This window comes from Marmota monax, unplaced genomic scaffold, assembly GCF_021218885.2.
Source record: "Marmota monax isolate L192 unplaced genomic scaffold, Marmota_monax_Labrador192_F-V1.1 WCK01_AAM20220418_F8-fsc00204, whole genome shotgun sequence".
Lineage (NCBI taxonomy): Eukaryota > Metazoa > Chordata > Mammalia > Rodentia > Sciuridae > Marmota > Marmota monax.
In genome coordinates this window covers 1,806,691-1,826,881 of record NW_026695247.1, presented here as the reverse complement: position 1 = coordinate 1,826,881, position 20,191 = coordinate 1,806,691, and the positions used below count along the sequence as shown (strand labels likewise).

The following is a 20,191-nucleotide window of genomic DNA, read 5'->3' as shown; positions in this document are numbered from 1 at the left end:
ATTACTTGGCAAACAGGAACAGGAGTGTCTTAACTATACTTTGGTAGTAAACCTAATTCAGTTATTTCCTGGCAAATATTTATCCAGTTCTGAAAAGTATTTTATAAAGTCCAAATTACATATGAAGTCTTACAAAGTGCTCTAGGGGTTATAATAAGCAAGACAGCACTATTTAAAAGTTAGAAAGAAAAACAAAAGGTTACATAGCTCCACGTCTAAAGTTTATATTCACTTTATGTGAAACTCTGAGGGAGATTTCACAGAACAGGAAGCATTTAGGATTAGAATCAGGATTTTAGTATTAAATGCTTCCTGTTCTAGGAGGATAGGCATGAAAGAAATGAGGAAAATGAGGTCATGAAAAGAAGAATCACAGTAGATGAAATACACACTTGTGGAAAACATCATGTCTCAAGAAAGCTTACAGCCTTCTTTACAAGCTGTGAGAATAATGAGAATTAAACTGAAAAGTTAGAATGGGACCACATGATGAAGGGGTTTGAAATTAAGATGAACCTACCTTAATTTATAAGGCAGAGTGAACAAACTACATTAAGTTTTTTTTTTTTTTAGTTGTAGATGATCACAATACCTTTGTTTTATTTATTTATGTGGTACTGAGGATTGAACTCAGTGCCCCACGCATGCGAAGCATGTGCTCTACAACTGAGCCACATCTCCAGCCCTTTTTGTTTTTTATTTTGAGACAGAGTCTCCCTAAGTTGCTGAAGTTGGACTTGAACTTCCTATTTCCCCGCCTCAGCCTCTCTGGTCCCTGGGATTACAGGTATGCAGCACTGCACCTGGCTGGAACACTATCTTAATGCTTCCTTTTCTGCTAAAAGTCCTTAGGCCAGCAATTCAAGGATTTCACTGACATGAGGTTGGTAACTTTTCCCAGATTCTCTTATCATCTAAATACTCCAACATAGCAGACTATCTTCCCCATCTTTGAAAGTGAACTGAATACTTCACCTAAGTATTCATATATTTCATAAACAGAATAAAAAATACATATAAAATCTGAAAGAATGTTGTTTTACACGATGTGGTACCAGGAAAAGCTGTTTCTTCATAAGCTTGCTTTATTATTGTGGGTACTATAAACCTTGTAACTGATGTTTCTGCCTTTCTTCTGGTTTCCAGGATGCTAAAAGTCAAATTTAAAGGAGACCTCTAGCAAAAGCACAGAAGATGTATACTTTGTTTTAATCTTTTATCTGACTCAACTGTTGAGATCTATTTCAATGTTTTCTTTCATGCTAATCCCTCATCACTTATATCTAAAATTTTATTGTATGGTAATATCTTTGTAGCCACCTTAAATTATTTTATGGAAATTCTGCTTCTTGCTCTGAGTAACTGTTAACAGTCTAGACTTCCCTTCCTGTCATAAACTAGGAAATGAAACAAAATACATAAAAAAAAACTTTTCTGACTTCAGACAATGAGCAGTGCAGGACTGTGATCCCTGAGAGAAGGTAAACAAACATGGTAAACCCTGTTACTTGTCTTAACTCTGCACAGAAGCAGTTTCTGGACTGGTGCAGGGATGTGAATCTGAAATAGAGCTGGTCATCTGAAATGCAAAGAACTGCTGTGGAAAGAACAATAAACGGAGAGTTGTAATCTGGACAACTCTGAGGGATATAAATCAGATGAATCTCTGCCAGCCAGAGTGAAGAGACTTTGCAGAAGAACTTTGATGAGCACCACCTTAGTGGTAGGTTGAACCAGACCTATAACCAGATCTACACTCATCCTAAAGGACATGAAAAATAATTCACAAAAATACAAAACTTAAATACGAATAACTTGAATGTTGAAGTTTACGTTTTTAAATGAACACAAAAATATCTAGCATTCAGCAATGAAAAAGTCACATCTAAATTTTTGTTTACAAAGAAGCAGAATAATGTTATTTACAGGAAGGAGGGAAGAAAAATGAATGAATTAATCAACAGAAATAAACAAGTGAAGTAAATACAGAAAGAGTGAAATTAGCAAAAAAGGGCATCAAAATAGTTATTAAATATGCTCAAGAATTTAAGGAAAACAAACATAGAGAAGAGAGAAATGGAAAATATATTTTAAAAAATGGAAATTGTAGAAATGAAATATGCAAAATCTAAAGTAGACATATTGCTGAATGGGATTAACAAATACCATAGATCAGAGAATTTGAAGACACAGTGATAGAAACTATCCAAAAAGAAGTTCAGAAAGTACAAAAATCAAACAAGCAATCAAGAAAACAAATAGAAGGAAAAAAAAAAAAAAAACGGAATAGAGTATCACTGACCTATGGAACTATATTAAGTGGTCTAAAATATCTAATTAGAGTCCTGGGGATGGGCTGGGGTAGTTTAGACAAAAAAAAAAAAAAAAAAAAAAGGAAATAATGGCCCAAATGTACCAAACTTGAAAAAAATTTATAAAAACCCTATACATCCTAGAAGCTGAATAAACACAAGCAGGATACAAAAAGGGGAAAAAATATACCATAGAATTCTATACCCAGCAAAAGCATCTTTTGGAAATGAAGGCAGAGTAAAGACTTTTTCTAACAAACCAAAGCTGAAAGAATTAATTGACAGTAGCTTATGGGCTGCAAGATATAAGAAGCTATTCAGCAAAAGGAAAGTCATACCTAATGGAATTTGAATATACACAAAGGAACAAAGAACACCAGAAATGGCAAATATGTGGCTAAATACTGAAAAAATTCCTAAATTTTAATTTTTTTAAAAAATAGGAGTTGGTAAGCTTCTCCTAAGAGGTTGAATAATAAATAATATAGTATTGTCAGCCATTAATCTCTGTTTCATCTGTGCTGTTGACACACAATAACAGTCAGACACTATAAAAAAATTAACATGGCTTGTTTCAATAAAATTTTATTTATAAAAACAGGAAGCTGTCCTGTAGGCCATAGTGTGCTGACTTCTGCTTTAAAAAATAACTATTGGGGCTGGAGATATGGCTCAAGCGGTACCGCAATCGCCTGGCATGCGTGCAACCTGGGTTCGATCCTCAGCACCACATACAAAGATGTTGTGTCTGCCGAAAACTAAATTAATAAATATTAAAATAATTCTCTCTCTCTAAAAAAAATAAATAAAATAAAATTAGAGTCAGTTGTCTTAAAAAAAAATAACTATTATAGGAGCTGGGATTGTGGCTCAGCCGTAGAGTGCTCACCTAGCACATGGGAGGCACTGGGTTCGATCTTCAATAAAGGTATTGTGTCCAACTACAACTTAAAAAAAAGAAAAGAAAAGAAAAGTTTGAGACTAGCCTCATTAACTAAGTGAGGTCCTGTCTCAAAAAAAATAGATAAATAAAATTTAAAGAAGAAGATAACTATTACTGGGTATGGTGGCATGTGCCTGTAATCCCTGCAGCTCAGGAGGCTAAGGCAGGAGAATTGTGGGTTCAAAGCCAGCATCAGCAACTTAGCAATACCCTAAGCAGCTCAGTGACACCGGGTCTCTAAATAAAATATTTTAAAAAGGGCCAGGGATGTGGCTCAGTGTTAAATGCCTCTGGGTTTAATCCTTGATACCAAAAACAAAAAACAAATAAATAAACCCAAAACAATTTTCAAACAAAAATGACAATTCTGAATTGAATTAAAAGATGAATATAACATATTCATTCATGAGATGCAACTAAAGAATGCCTAAAGGGAAAATCATAGTTTTCAATGCTAACAACAGAAAATATTTTATGGAATCAGGTGTGGACCAGTTATTTCTGAGACAAGAAGACTGCAAATTCGAGGCCAGCCTTGGCAACTTATTGAGACTCTGTCTCAAAACAAAAAATAAGAAGGGCTGGGGATAAAGCTCAGTGGTAGAGTGCCTATGGGGTTCAATACTCAGTTAACTCCCACATTAGAAAAAATTATGGATAAAATGGATAGAATTATATTAAAAAGAAATGCTTCACTGTAAAGGTTCTGTGTTTGGGACTGGGGTCTCTGATGAATTCATGGCTGTGGCATGCTTAGCTGTTAGGAAAGTTTCTGTGCAAAGGTATGGAATGCCTAGCTGCTATAGCAATGCCCTATATGAGAAGGCTCTGTGCTATAGCCTTATCAGCCTAGACCTTGATCTCAGGCACACAGCTCCTGGGAATAAACTCTCTTGTTACAAGACAACCATAATGTTTCACCAAGCTCTGCTGAGCCTGAACCTGTCCACATAACAGTAACTTTTAAACAATGGACTTTCTTGAGAGAGATACAAAGCTCCTAACATTGCACATTGCAACTATAGTACGTAATATGCTGCATAATGTTGCTAACTCTGTAATCAGCCTAATGACACAATGAACAATAATGTACTAATGATGCCAGTGACCTAATGTAACCTATTGATATAAATAAAGCTGGCAGCTTGGGCAAGAGGCCTTCATGTCATTTTGCTAACCTGCCATTCTGCCACTTTGCCTCTGCACCTTGCTTCAGTCTCCTTTTGTTTTCTTTGCATTTCATTACTATTTAAATTTTCCTAATCTGTTGACAATCAGCAAATCTTGGACAAAGATTACTTGTATCTTCATATTATTCACATAACAAAAACTTTAAGAATAAACACTAGCATGCACTGTCAAGACACACAGTCAAGCACCAGCATGGACTGTAAAAACCTTAATGGCAAATGGTTTTACATTCCTTCTGTTCCTAAACAATGGTTAGCACAATGTTAGACACACCCAGTAATGCCCCTTCCCCAAATCTGTTACAATGAAACAATTTTAACATAAAGTGAATTTCATTTTACTCACTCATTTCTTCTTGTAGGTTTTCTTGTTTCTGTTTTTGAATTTTTATTTCTTGCTCCAAATCCTCTATCTTGCTGTTTTTATTATTTAACTTTTGATTTAGTTCTTTCATCAAACGTTCATAATCGGCTATTTCCATATTCATCAATGTAGTTTGTTGGGCATCCTGCACATTTTATAAAAGATTCAGTTATGAATTTCATTTGTTAGATTGCTAACATGATGCCGTAGGAATTAACAGGTTGTTATGCTCTTCTACAATACAGAATAGTGTAAACAGTAATGAAGAAAATAGAAGTTGGATATTTAAGTTTCTAATTTCATAAAATCAAATATATATATTTTAACAGCTTAACTCAATTTTCTTAGCTATACTGTATTTCATTAAAAAAACTTTCATTAACCATAATTAGTAATTCAAGTCTTGTGGGGACTCTTATTTATGAAATATTACTATTTTTTTTTGGTACTGAGGATTGGACTCAGAGGTGCTTAACCATTGAGCCACATCCCCAGCCCCTTTTTAATATTTTATTTAGAGACAGGGTCTCATTGAGTTGCTAAGTGCCTTGCTAAGTTGCTGAGGCTGGCTTTGAACTCGTGATCCTCCTCCTGAATGCTGGGATTATGGCTACGCACCACTGCAGCCAGCTGAAATATTAATATTTTAAGTGGCTCTTATAGTACTTTTCTTTTGACTTTAACTAAATCTTCATAGATCACATAACAATCATGTATAGAAAATGATATATCAAATCAAACTCTGATTAATTCATAAGCCCAGATTCTTCTGAAAAGACAGAGAAATGAATTAAAATTCCAATTTATCGGGGCTGACAATTTATGAGGGTTATTTTAGTACCATACACAACATTTAAAAATATTCCTTTTTGATATGTACAGAGTAGCTTCATAATATGAACAATGACATCAGTTTTCTTTTCTTTTTAGCAACATTTAAATTTTTTTTTCATAATTGTTGATAGATCTTTATTTTATTTATTTATATGTGGTGCTGAGACTCGAACCCAGTGCCTCACACATGCCAGGCAAGTGCACTACCACTGAGCCACAGTCCCAGCCCATGAAATCAGTTTTCAGTCTTGGTGTTTTATTTTACCTTTTTAACCAGCTCTAGTTCTTGCATAGTTTTCTGAAGCTGTTTCTTTTCCTTTTGAAGTTGTACCTGAAGTTCTTCGAGTTCTTTTATAGTACTGGAATGTTCCTAAAATTAAAAATACCCCCCCCCACAATTCGATCAACATTAAAAAAACTATGTGTGTTAGGGGTTATAAAATAAATCTGATACACAAAGACTCAAAAAATTTGGTGACCTTTCAATATTTAAAGAATAAACATGCAAATATCACATCTTAGATTCTCAAAATTAGAGCTGGCATACATAAAGCAATTTAATTATTAAAGACTCAATTGAGTCGTTTCCTTAAATGATATTTTGGTAAAAATATCATTATATATACGTGAATCATCTCACAGGACTGTTTTTACCTTTATCTTCTGTTCCTTCTGAAGTTTTTCTGTTTCCAATTCTTTGTCCACCATTGCTTTGGCTTTTTGGACTTCTAAAATCTGTAATTCTAATAACTTGGCATTAGACTGTAGTGTTTCAATACGAGCCAGGAGATCTTCATTATCAGAATTTAGTTTTTCACACTGGAATGACAAATGATTCATTTTTGTAAACATGCAAAAAATATATTCAACAGAGGAAGAAAAGGTACATTAATAAGAATATTGGCATACTGTGAAAAATGAAAATTTCAAAATAAATCCCACAGGATGACAATGTTAAGTTTCAAAACCATCAGTGTTAATATTTATATGGCAAAATTTATAAAAGACCAGATGCATCTATAAAGTAAAAGATGAATATGAAAAACAACAGGAACAAAACAAATCCAGTGGGACTGAGATCAGAGCAATAAGTTACTGTTTTGTTAAATTAATCTCCTGATTCGGGGTGGGGGGAGAAATACTGTTCCTGATTGTATTTTAATTTTATTCAAAAAGTATTGGAGATTAAAATATATTAAAATTTTCATGTCTGAATTTACTCAATTTAAAATTACCTGAAAAGTTGAATTTCTTAATTGTTTAGTAAGATCTTCTACTTGATGTTCAAAATTACTAGCACGTTCTTTTTCCATATCCAACTGCTCTGATTGCTTATCATATTCTAATAAAAGATTCTTCAATAAAAGACAAAAATATTTAACTTTAGGTTATTATTATTCATTCAATAGGTCAGATTGTATAATCAATAAAGCCTGACGTAAAATGTATAAGTCCACTTGAGATGTTAAATATTTACATATAAAAATATGTCAATGAAAATGTAAATTTACATATAAAAATATGACAAGATTAATATTCTTAATATTTAAAGAGATCTTTAAAACCCCAAATTTAAAATTTATATATGAGCTTATTCATCTTTCATGAGCCAGTTACACTGGAGATATATATATATATATATATATATATATATATATATAATTTTTTTTGTGTGTGTGTGTGTGCTGGGGACTGAACCCAGGGCCTTGTGCATGCAAGGCAAGCACTCTACCAACTAAGCTATATCCCAGCCTGCTCCTTTATATTTTAAGAGACTTTATAATCTAATCTAATAATTTCCTTCAGAAGAAGACCAGGTATACTAATTTAATAAAGTTCAATTTACCAATCTACACAAGTTACTTAAATTGCTTTTAAATTTAAAAAGTCTTTTGTATTAGAAGTCAGTCAAAGGATCAAGTCTTTTATTCTAGATTAAAAAAAAATACTTTTCAAAAATCCTAATCCACCCAGAATTATTTTGGTGTGTGCAATAAAATAAAAAACTGATTAAATCCTCAATAGCTTTCTAATTCCTTCTTTTGGCACTGGGGATGAATCCATGGGTGTTCCACCACTGAGTCACATCCCTAGTTCTTCTTATTATTTTTAAAGAAAGAGAGAGAGAGAGAGAGAGAGAGAGAGAGAGAGAGAGAGAGAGAGAGAGAGAGAGAGAATTTTTTTAATATTTATTTTTTAGTTTTCGGCGTACACAACATCTTTGTTTTTATGTAGTGCTGAGGATCGAACCTGGGCCGCACACATGCCAGGCAAGCGCGCTACCGCTTGAGCCACATCCCCAGCCCCAGTTCTTATTATTTTTGAGACAGGGTCTTGCTAAGTTGCTGAACTTGGCCTGTAACTTGGGATCTTTCTGCCTCAGCCTCCGAAGTAACTGGGATCATAGGCTTGTGCCACTGTGCCTGGTTACCAATTCTTTCTTCAGTAATTTCTTTTTCTTTGTTATCAGAGACACAACCAGAGATGCTTAACCCGTGAGGCATATCCCCAGCCTTTTTTTTAGAGACAGGATCTCACTAAGTTGCTTCGGGTCCCAACTAAATCTTTGAACTTGTGATACTCCTGCCTCTGAAATCGCTGAGATTACAGGCTTGTGCTACCATGCCTCGCAGTGATTTCTATTTTTAAGTTTTCCTGAGATAGTATAGCTTAGTTGGTGAAAGAACAGGTCTGGAATAGTTGGTAATATCCCAGCTCTGCTATGTTTTGGGACCCTGAAGTCTCTAACTTTTAGTCTGTGACCTTGAATCTGTATGCCTCAGATTCCTGACCTATAAACTGGTGAAGCTAATAACATACTTCTTGTGGTTGTTTTGAGAATTAAGCATACTAAGACATTTAGAAGACAGCCTGGCATAAAAGTATGTGTTGTTGTTGTATAGAAGTCTCTGTCTCTTCTGTTAATCTCATTCTCACATTAGAATTCTACCATATTTCTATAGCTTAATAGGAAAAAAATTTAGTGTGTAGAGGTCACTTCCCTTTTACATTTTCAGAAGAATTAACTAATCTTGCTAGTTTATTTTCCATTTAAAATTTGGAATAACTGTTATGATCCCCCCTCCAAGCCCTCCTCCTTTTTTTTTAGAGAGAGAGAGAGAGAGAGAGAGAGAATTTCAATATTTATTTTTCAGTTTTCGGCGACACAACATCTTTGTTTGTATGTGGTGCTGAGGATCGAACCTGGGCCGCACACATGCCAGGGAAGCGCGCTACCACTTGAACCACATCCCCAGCCCCCCTAGAATTCTTAATAAAATTGTTTTTGAATTTATAAACAATTTGAGAACTAGTATTTCAATAATATTCAGTTACCCTACATAAATTTTGAAGTTTTCTTTATTAAGTGCCCAAATGCTTATTAAAGTTCTCAAAATTTTATCTTTTATCTACTAAGGGATTTTCTCTTTTTATCAAATCCTACTGATTACTGCTCATTCACTTCTTCCTATTTACCTTTGTTTTGCTACATAGTCTGTATCATGTCTTTTTTCTGTTTGCCCATTATTGCCACTGGAATTTAAGTCCTAAGAGGGCAGGAGTTCAGGATTATTTGGTTGGTGGTAGTCTGGCTGACCACCATCAGGTCCAGAGCTTAGAATTCAGTCTAGGCATGTAAATATTTACTGAACAAATAAATACATGAAGAAATGTAATGACTTTTATATTGTACTTGGTAACTTTGTTGGATTTTATTTTTTGATTTTTATAATAGTGCTTTATTTTATTAAAGTAGATAAGTATATTACTTCCAAATAACAATGCTTTTATTTCTTGTTACTATTTGTGTTAAGCTTCACATTCATTCAACTTGGTTAGAACAATATTACATAGTTACAATAACAGCAACCTTCTCTTACTGGTTTTTATTAAGAAATCCCCAAACAGAATTTTACTTTCAAAAACAATAAAGGTACTACGTAAAGGCTAGCCACACTACAATGTACAAAAAAAAAAAAAAAAAAAAAGCCAGGGAAAAAGGTTTACTAACAAGTACAAAAATACAAGACGATTATTTCATAGATAGGAACTTTACATTTCCAGTTCTTTCCTTCCTCCATCCCTCTCTCTCTTCCTTCTTCATTTTTGGTGATACTGGAGATTAAACCCAGGAACATTCTACAACTGAGCTTCATACCCAGGTCTTTTGATTTTTATTTTGAGACAGGGTCTTATTCACTTGCCAAGGCTGACCTCAAACTTGTGATGTTCTTGGGCCGGGGATATAGTTCAGTTGGTAGAGTGCCTGCCTTGCATGCACAAGGCCATGGGTTCAATCCCCAGCACCAAAAAACAAAACAAAACAAGACTTGTGATGCTCTATATGCGTGTGCCCCTGTACCTATCTTCCCAATTTTTTTTTTTACTAGTTATGAATATAACTTGTTATTAAAATAACTATTTTACCTTATAGCTTTCTGCTCCTTGAATGAGATCTCTCATGGAAGTAGACAACTGATCCTTTTCTGAACGAACAGATTCGAGTTCTTCCCTCAAAGTCTGGGTCTATTTTAAATATACAGTAAATTAAGAGTAAAAACTCTAGATTTTCCAAAACCTAAGATTCTTGAATCTTGTGTTTTTTTGAGTTGGCTTACCTCTTTTCTGCTGGAATCGAGTTCTTTCTTTGCTTTCACAGCAACTAATTTTATCTTACTTATTTTTTCCTCCTTCTCTTTGGATTCTTTTTCCAGATTTCCTAAAAACAGAAAATGAAAGGATTACATGTGAAGTACAAGGAAAAAACATCAAAATTATCTGATTTTGTTTTTTTTTGGTGTGTGTGGCTGGGCGGGTACTGGGGATTGAACTCAGGGGCACTCGACCACTGAGCCACATCCCCAGGCCTTTTTTTTTTTTTTTGTATTTTATTTAGAGACAGGGCCTCACTTTTGCTGAGGCTGACTTTGAACTCTTGATCCTCCTGCCTTAGCTCCAAGCCACTGGTAATATACTTGTTCATTTTAACCCTAGAAACTGATTTTTATTTTGGAACATAAAATCTTCAGTTTGAAGTTAAAGTAGCTAAACCATCAATGTTACCATTAAGTGAAGGCTTAATCATTCATTATCTAAGTAATTTTCAGTTCTTAAAACACTACACTTTTTAATAATCTTGGATTTGGAGAGGTTAAGACTCCTGTAGTGTTGGATTTTCAGGAAATGTAGGTATGCTAGGATTTTTGGTGTTGGTTTTAAATTGGGACCAAGTAGAAAAGGTATCAGATGCAGTAAGTTTCTATGTACAGACCTCATCTTGGTTGGTGGATCTAAATTTCACAGCTAAACATGTAATATATTAGACCTAACCAATTTTGATCTTTCTCCTTAAGCTCTTTACTTTTCCTATATGAACTCTGGGGTTCAGGACTATTTTTTTTTTTTTTAAATAGTTTTATTTAGTTGTTGACAGACCTTTAACTTATTTATTTATATGCGGTGCTGATAACCTAACCCAGTGCCACACAAATGCCAGTCAAGTGCACTACCGCTGAGCCCCAGCCCCAGCCTCAGCCTCTCAGGACTTTACTTTTTGAATATCTTTACTTATGATCTGAATTCCTGTCCTTACTTATTAATTAGTGTGTACCTGTGCCACACTGTGCAGCAAAGGCCAACTGCTCCACTTCTGCATTTCACTGCAATGCCATCTCACCTACTCTGGCATTAGAGCAGCAATTTTACCCTCTCCAGTGGATTTCCCCCCAACAGTTTATAAACATGCAACAAGAAAAATCTCAAGACATCAAGATCAGGAACAAACAGTGAGGTAGTTACAAAGGTCAGGGGAGAGACTGCAATTAGATGAAACATGCTATTTTTCCGATTTAAAAAAACAACTCATTGCCCCTCTTTTATAGAAACACTCTTCAAAGAATTGTCTATACATGCTCTCCAAATTCTCTTCCTCCATTTTTTTCTTGAATCCACTGCAATCAATCTTAGACACTAGCACATCCTGAAACTCCTCTACGTTGTTTAGTCTAATGGTTAGTTTTCAGTGCTCATTTTACTTGACCCATCAGCAGAACTTGCTACGGATAACATTGCCCCACTTTTTTCACTTGCACTTGTCTTAACTTGCAAGAAATTTTATGTTCCAGGTTTGTTTGTTTGCTTTTTTAAACTCACTGGCTGCTCCTTCTCAATTTCCTTTGTTTTCAGCATTTAAAAATATGAAACTATCTATCTCTGGTCCTCATCTTTTTTTCCATATTGCTGGGTGATTTGAACTCATGGCTTTTAATACCTACTATTTAATTACAAATTTTTATCTCCAGCCTAGTTCTTTCCCCTTAACTTCAGATTTACATAAGCATTCTGTAACTCCAGATTTACATAAGCATTCTATCTGACATTTTCACTTGAATTGGTATTTAAAGTTAGTCTAAAACTGAGCATCCCTCCATGCCCTGGTCACCCACAACAGAAAACTTAAGTTATTCTAAACTCTCTCAATTTCCCGGCTACCCCAATCTAATTGGTTATTAAATTAAGGAATCATAAGCATGTTATACAACACTTCTAAATCTTCAGTTTTAAATGGGAATAAAAGAGTTATTCCATGTAAACCATGTGGAATAAAAAGATTAGAATAAAGTCTCATTTCCTCTGCACATCACACTAGCATGTTCATGGTCAGGAACTTCCTGGTCTGATCCTTGACTCTGAAAATGTTAACATATGAACGCCTCATGTTCCTTCTTGCTGCAATCCCTTCCTTTCTTCTTGTGTCATATTTCCCTATCTTCAAGACCTAGTTGAAGGGCTGGGGTTGTGGCTCAGTGGCAGAGCACTTGCCTAGCATGTGTGAGGCATTGGGTTCAATTCTCAGCACCTCATATAAATAAAGAAAATAAAAGTCCATCAACAACTAAAAAAATTTTTTAAAAAAGACCTAGTTGAAAATGCTTTTCTGATATTTTTCTTAACTTACAACAGGCAACTTCTTATGCTATCAACATTTTATCTTTGTCTGAACCTCAAACTATGGTAATTAGAGCTTCCCTAGACAGTGAACTCTTTGAGAACATTGTCTATATGTTATTCACCTTTCTATTAACAATGTCTAGAGCAGGTGGACATTCAAATAATATCTGATCAATAAAAAATCCCCCAAATAATCATGTAACCATTTACAAATGGTGTCACATTAGTGTTTTGTTGGATTAAACAGAAAGTGACAATTGAAAGGAAAAGCAAACAGATAGCTGGGGGCAATGGAGGTTAAAGGCAAAGATAGCTACATTATGTTTTTAACAATGCATTAATTAGCTACTTTATTTCCTCATCTATTCTAACCAGAATTTGTCTAATGGTGACAACATAGAAAAGAATAGTTACCTATTTTTTCTTCCAGCTCTTTTACTGAAGAGAGTTGATCATTATTTATAGAAGATGATTTCTCTATGGAATTCTAGATTTTACACGGGAAAATAAAACAAAAAACAATAACAGAATTTATTTACTTTCCCATGATGAAAAAAAGCAAGTTGATTATCTGTGTTGACAAACCAGGTAACGCTAATGTTATGTATATGGCATTTACTTTGAGAACTAATAGTACTCAGAGATCAAATATATGTGTAATAAAGAAATGATCAAATGGTGATTATAGTTTATCATCTTTTACAACACAGTTTTAAAAGAAAACCTTAAAATTGTAGCCAAAGTGAAATAGTCAACTTTTTGCTCAATAGTGTTCTTTGAAAAAGATACTATGCATAAGAATGTAACTCAAATTTCTTCATGATCATAGTTTTGCTAGTGACTACACACTTTTGACCAAAATATTTTAAACCCCTAATCATTTAATCTTATATAAGTTCAAGGTTTTAAAATGATTACACCCCTCCAAAAAGATCAATGTAATAATAAACAGGATATATAACATCAACATATTTAAAGCATTTTTCAGAAATTTGCCACTTGAGCATTAATGCTAAAAAATTTACTTCTGACTTAAAAGTGGAAAAATTTTAATGTAAAATTTTCTAGAGTCTATGACCAGAACTAAGAATTTATTTGAATCAATAAAGTTCAAATAGTTAGTACCTTTAATAATGTCAACTCTGCTCTCACATCTTGCAATTCAGTTTCTTTTTGTTCTAGTAATGCCGTTAGGTTTTCATGTTCCCTTATACAAGATTTTTCATAATGGGTTTCATTTTTGCTATGTAATTTTTGAGATACTTCTTCAACCTGAATTAAAAGATTCTGATTTTCAAGTCTTGTTTTTTCATTAGCATTCTTCATTTCTAGAAGATCAAGTTGCAGTGCCTCTTTTTCTGACAAGATTTCTTCTAACTCTTTTCTTAAAAGAACTTTTTCTTGTTCATAGTCTCTTAGTAAAGACCTAAGTTCTTCACACTGAACAACATTCTCTTCTTGAAGGCACTTAATCTCTTTTTCTAACTCTAAAACCCTTTCATCACATTGAAAAATCAAGTTGTGTTTTTCTTCATTTATTTTTGTTAAGGATTCACCTATAGCTTGTAGGATATTCCCAACATCATCGTCTTCATTTTCTTCTAAAACCTTTGACCCTAATTGTTTCAGAAAACTATACAACTGGGTTTTGACAAATGACTTCTGGACTTGTTCATTTTCAAACAGTTTATTTAAATTTTCTCGCTCTACAACCATGACCTGAAGTTTCTTTTCTAATTCAGTAATATGTTCTTTTAAGATAAAATCTTCTTTTTGAGAATGAAGAGCTTCCAAATCCTTACTCAACTGGCTGTTTTCAGAGTTTAGTCTATTATTTTCCTCATGAAGAGCCTTTACTTCAGATGAAAACATTGCCCGGTCTTCAGAGAGGGTTTTCATTTGAACCATAAGTTTTTCTATTTTTTGGTCATTTTGATCCTTTTCTTTTAAAGTCTCATCTAGTCTTCCTGTTAACTCATTTACCCTTTGTTCTAGTTCACTGTTGTACTGGGCAGTTTGCTCAACTCTTTCCTTTAGTTCTATGGCTAAGCTCTCTTCTCTTTTACATTTTTTATGGAGACTATCTACTTCTTCATAGGATTTTTTAATTTTACTTATAAAATCATCTTTTTCCTCAGTAAGAGAACTTATCTTTGTTTCTAATTCTTGTAACATCGTATCTCTTTCACTGAGACTAACTAAGTACAATTCATTCTTTTCCTGAAGGCTTTTTATGGTATTTTCAAGTTCTGGTACTAATTCTTGTTGAGATAATAACTTTTCATTTTCTCCCTGGATTCGATTCACAGTTTCAAGAAGAGCATCTTTTTCATTAAATGCGGTTCTAAGCTTCTGCTGAAGTTCATGAACATCAGATGCTTGCTGTTGTTTCATTGACTCAAACTCTTTACTTATTTTCCCAGCAGACTCCCCCAGTTCTGTTTGTAAAATTTCCATAATCTCTCGCAAACTCTCATAATTTAAGATTGCTTCTTGCTTTTCTTGTTGTAGGTTTTCACACTGTTCCCTAAGACCCTGTATTTCAAACATTAATGCTAATTTTTCTTTTTCCGAACCTGACAAAAACGTCTCATTTAGTTCTAACATTTCTTTTTGATGTTGTTCCTTAAGACTGTGTACTTCTTTGTTATGTTGTTCTTTAGTAAAGCAAAACTGTTTATTTAAATCTTCTAGCTCATATTTTAATTTTTCTATCACACACCCCTGTTCTTCTTTAGCTAATAGTAGTTCATTAATTTTAAACTCTAAGTCTTCTCGTTCATGAAAAAACTCATCCCTTATATGTTGGGCATCCATTTCAAGTTTTAATTTAAGATTATTCATATAAGTTACCTCATCTTTTAAGATACTATGTTGAGATTCAAGTTCTTTTAAGGAATCTTCTAATTGTTTTACTTTTTCATTTACTACTTGTTCTACTAAAGCATCTTCTTGTAAAAGCATAGAACACATTTGATTGTCTTGGTTAACATTTAAGTTTTCCAATTCACATTTCTCTTGACTACTCTTCTCAGTTGCCTCCCATTGTTTTACTAAGTTTTCATTTAGCTTGTTTAACTTGTTTATTTCTGTTTCATGTTCTTTAGTTGATGTTTCAATTTGGCACATCAATTTCCTTACTTCTTCTTTGTGGGTAGCTTTCAAAAGCAAAAGTTCTTCTTGTAAACTATTAATATCTTTTTGGTAATGCTGAGAATTTTCCTCAATGACTTTTTGCAGATGAGTAATCTCTTGTTTTTTTTCATCAGTGGTAGCTTCTAACTGCTTTTGCAGATATGAAATTTGCTCCTCAAAGGCTGACCTAATTTTTGGAATTTCTTCTTGTAATTTTTTAACAGTATCTTCAGATTCACTGTGAAATTTGAGCTGTTCTGAGAGCTCTAATTGTTTATTCATTGCTTCTTCCAGTTTCTCTTGTAAGCCAGCTTTATCTTCACTGTGTTTGGAATGCACTACCATCAACTCATTTTTCAAATCTTCAATTTCTTTCACATAGTTTCCATGTGATTGTTCCACTTCCTTGTGCAAATCTTCCATCTTAGTTACAGAATTCTGTTATGAAAATAAAACAAATAAATCAAGTAAGACAAAAGAAACCCGTACCCTGAAGAAAGATATTGACACTGGCCAATAGAGCAAAGTAAATGAAGGGAAATATACTACAGAAATATGATACTGAGATTCCAACAGTTTTCCTTAGCCTCTATCTACTTTAAGTAGAACAACTAAGATCAGCAATATTAAAACTATTAAAGTAATACCTAACAACTAGTAAATCTCTGAATTTAATTTTCTTTTAAAAAAGTGACAAATCATATAAGTTATATAAGGCATAGAACTTCAACCTGAGTAGATTACCTAACAGGCAAGAAAGTAGAAATATGATACTGAATATCCTAGAACTGAATACATAACAGTATTTAGAGTTGTGTGAAAAAATGAACTTATTTTCATTTTTATTGACATTATAAGTATTAAAAGAAGATGTAACAAGTAAATGTTAGCTTTAGCTTTGTTTAACTGAATGACTGCATTTACTTTATTTTTTCTTTTTATTTTAATCTTTCTTGTTTCATAAGACTGGATTAGATTTTTTTTTTCCTTTTCTTTTTTTGTACCAGGGATTGAACCAGGTGCACTTAACTATTTAGCCACATCCCCAGCCCGTTTTTTATTTTGAGACAAAGTCTTGCTAAATTGCTTAGGGCCTCCCTAAATTTAAACTAGCTAGCTTTAAACTTGGTATCCTCCTGCCTCAGCCTCTTGAACGGCTGGGATCATAGACATATGCCACCAAAACTGGCAATTAGATGCTTTTAAAGGGTTTAGTTAGCTAAAAAATTCATGCCTACTCTATGTTAATAAAAAATAAAAGAACATTAAATATTGTCTTACCTCAACCTCTTGTTTCATTTTAGTATTTTCTTTCTTCAGAGAAAGACACTGTTGTTCAGTCTCTGCTTTATCCAGAAGAATAGCATCCAGACGTTCAGTCAATGCCTGTTTTGGAATAGAAGGATTTGTTTGCCTGGGGTTAAAAAAATGGTGGTCTGGGCTGTGGTTGTGCATCAGTGGTAGAGCACCTGCTTAGCATGTGTGAGAGAGGCACTGCGTTCAATCCTTAGTACTACATAAAAATTAAGTAAAATAAAGGTATTGTGTCCATCTACAACTAAAAATAAAAAAGTTATAAAAAATGGTAGACTGACCACAGGCATAGTTATCACATCTTTCCCAATCCATGTTAAAGGGAAAATAAAAGATTCAAAAAGGTATAAACATAAGAACAAAGAGAAAAGGAGAAAAGATATAGGAATATGAGAACTTCAACACATTTTTTGGAAAACTTAAAGTGTTCAGAAAGATATAAAAACTGAAAAATCAAGTCAGAAATTGGAAAAAGATATTCAAAACATGCATAATCAAGAATATCTCTATGTAAAATATATAAAAAATTCTATAAAAAAAGGCTCACTGGTCCATTAAAAAAAATGAATGTTGGATAAAAAATGAGTGATTCCTTTCAGGATCACCATGACCTTTCATTTTACACTTATTTAATTGGCAAAAATAAAATGTAAGACAAAACCTAGTGCTGAAGAGGATATGGATCTATCAGATCCTAGGTATGTTATTGGTAGAAGTGAAAGTTATTTCAAATACTTTATAAAACTGTTTGACATAATCTCCTACAGCTGAACATTCATGAAACTTTTTTTGGGGTGGGTACGGGGATTGAACTAAGGAGCACTCATCCACTGAGCCACATCCCCAGCCCTATTTTGTATTTTATTTAGAGACAGGGTCTTACTGAGTTGCTTAGGGCCTCGCTTTTGCTGAGGCTGGCTTTGAACTTGCTATATCCTCCTATCTCAGCCTCCTGAGCCACTGGGATTACAGGTGTGCACCAATGCGCCCAGCTAGGATAATGGCTACCTTGGGTATGAGAAACTGGAGGGGCAGCATAGGATAGTAGGGGACTACTTGGAAGATGTATGTTATTTTCAAGATACTAGATTTTCTTTTTGATTCACAAGTGATCAAAATATTTCAACCTGAAGGAAACAGAAAATGCAAAAGCAGAGGTAAACTTTAAGACAGCATGAATTTATTTCCTCAGAAAAACAGAACATGTTAAATTTTCAAATAAGATGTATAAATTTTCAGATATCAAGAATGAGCTCTTCAAAATTAAACATTCAAACCCCCAAATAAAAATTTCAATATAATTGTGGAAAATTAAAAGTCAATGACATTTCTCAGACAAAATGGAAAACTGGAATGAAAATATAATTCTAGATTAGCATTCCAAAAAGTTCTGTGGCATTTTCTGTAGACTGTCTCATTTAACCTCTATGATCAACTATTTTTTCCTTATCTGTCTTTTTTATAGATACTATAAAGGTTAAAACCTTAAACCTCAGGCCTCCCCAGTTGATAAGATAAAGATGCAGGAGCACAGAGATGAAGGAATTGGTTCTGATGACAACACCATTAGGAGACTGAACCAACTCTAGGACTGCCTCCCTTTGAACTCCTTATGTGAAAGAATATTAATTAAAGGCATTTTTAAATGCACCTCCAATGCACTCATTCTTAAGAAGCTATAGAAAGATGTGCTCTATCAAAATGAGATGGTTAACTGAGAAAGTGAATGATGAGAGACCCTAGCAAATGGGGGCCTGATGGAGGAAAGCAGTGTAGAAGTTCACAGGATCATCACCAAAGCCAGTTCCAGGAAAAATGTGTAGCAGACCTAGAAAACAAGCAGACCAAACAAGTATATGAAGACAGAAGGCAGGAGAGAGCCATGCAAATGGAGAGAAAGCTGAAGTAAAGCTGAAGTAACCACAAGTCTTTGTAACTGATACATGTAGAGGATAAAGGAAATCGCAAAGTTAAGGCATAAGTCAAAAAGCACAAAGCCCAGTGGTGCTGCTGACCCACCCAGAGGAGGAGATTTGGTCATGTTACACTTGAGAGGATGACAAGTGAAATGTGTGAGGGTTTTTTCCCTAGGCAGCTAGAAATATAACTTCAGATATGGGTCAGTAGGCACATCTAATGATGTAGATCTACCTACAGATTACACGTATCTTTAGAACAATGAAATTCTGAGCATGGCCAGGTTTTCTGAGAGGGGCAGGGAGGAACAGGGCAAAGACTGAGGTATTTAAGAAGTATGTGGGAAGAAAAGGGGAGAAAATATTCATTTCAGATAGAGATCTAGAGGTCATTAGCCCTATTTTTTTTTTTTTGTTAATCAGACTGGTAAAAACTTAACCAAGTCCAGAGAGGAAGTGGTAGACAGAATGCCAGATAGCCTCTAGCAAACTGACATCCCTCAAGGAAATTCTATTTATCATCTGACATTTCCTTTTGGTAAATAAAAATTGAAGCAATATTCACAATTGTTTCATTACCTTAATAATATCATCAGTTCCTCCATCAACAGGTTTTGATTTGAATTCTTCAACTTCTTTTTCCAATTCTAAATAATTTGAAAAAATTTTCCAGTTCAGAAAATAATCACTAAATTGATAAGTACATTCTTTAAAAAAAAAAAAAAACCCTCCATAACCTATAAATTTGAATATATTTAAGAAGCAGACACTTTGAGAAATATTGACTCACATAATAGCATCATCTTTTCTTTTCCTTTTAATATGGAAAACTTAAGATAAAAAAGTAGAGAAAATAGTATGATTAATCTGTATATACCCATCATCCTGCTTTAGTGATTATCACACTGACAATATTTCATGCTTAATAGCACTCACTTCCTCCTTCCCCCCTTACCTATTATAAAATTTGAGACAGGGTCTCACTATATCGCCCAAGCTAGTCTCAAACTCCTGGGCTCAAGCGATTCTCCCTTGTCAGCCTCCAAAGTAACTGGGACTATAGGCATGCACCACTGTACCTGGCCATCCTGATAATTTTGAAACAAATCCTACACATATTATTTCAGTTATAAATACTTCTTACTGTATAATTTTAAAGCAAGAACTCATATTAAACCTCATATTAAACAAAAAAACTTGGCTCTGGAGCCTAGAACATCATTTTCAAATAA

The 20,191-nt window shown here is 33.9% G+C and overlaps 1 protein-coding gene across 5 annotated transcripts in view; it reads right to left on the bottom strand.

Annotated features, from left to right (window-relative positions):
- The window catches only part of Gcc2 (GRIP and coiled-coil domain containing 2), a 49,871-nt gene that overhangs the window by 27,346 nt on the left and 2,334 nt on the right, over positions 1-20,191 (bottom strand). For all 5 annotated transcript variants that reach the window (XR_009226491.1, XM_046420242.2, XM_046420243.2 and 2 more), the window contains 10 exons: positions 19,539-19,606; positions 17,011-17,115; positions 13,720-16,167; positions 13,009-13,081; positions 10,263-10,363; positions 10,072-10,170; positions 6,879-6,998; positions 6,298-6,462; positions 5,909-6,013; positions 4,792-4,954 (listed from right to left, as the gene is read on the bottom strand). Coding sequence is in view for 4 of the 5 variants with exons in the window: in XM_046420242.2 (XP_046276198.1) it covers positions 4,792-4,954; positions 5,909-6,013; positions 6,298-6,462; positions 6,879-6,998; positions 10,072-10,170; positions 10,263-10,363; positions 13,009-13,081; positions 13,720-16,167; positions 17,011-17,115; positions 19,539-19,606 (3,447 nt within the window). In the remaining variant the exon portion in view is untranslated. The remainder of the gene's footprint in view (positions 1-4,791; positions 4,955-5,908; positions 6,014-6,297; positions 6,463-6,878; positions 6,999-10,071; positions 10,171-10,262; positions 10,364-13,008; positions 13,082-13,719; positions 16,168-17,010; positions 17,116-19,538; positions 19,607-20,191) is intronic.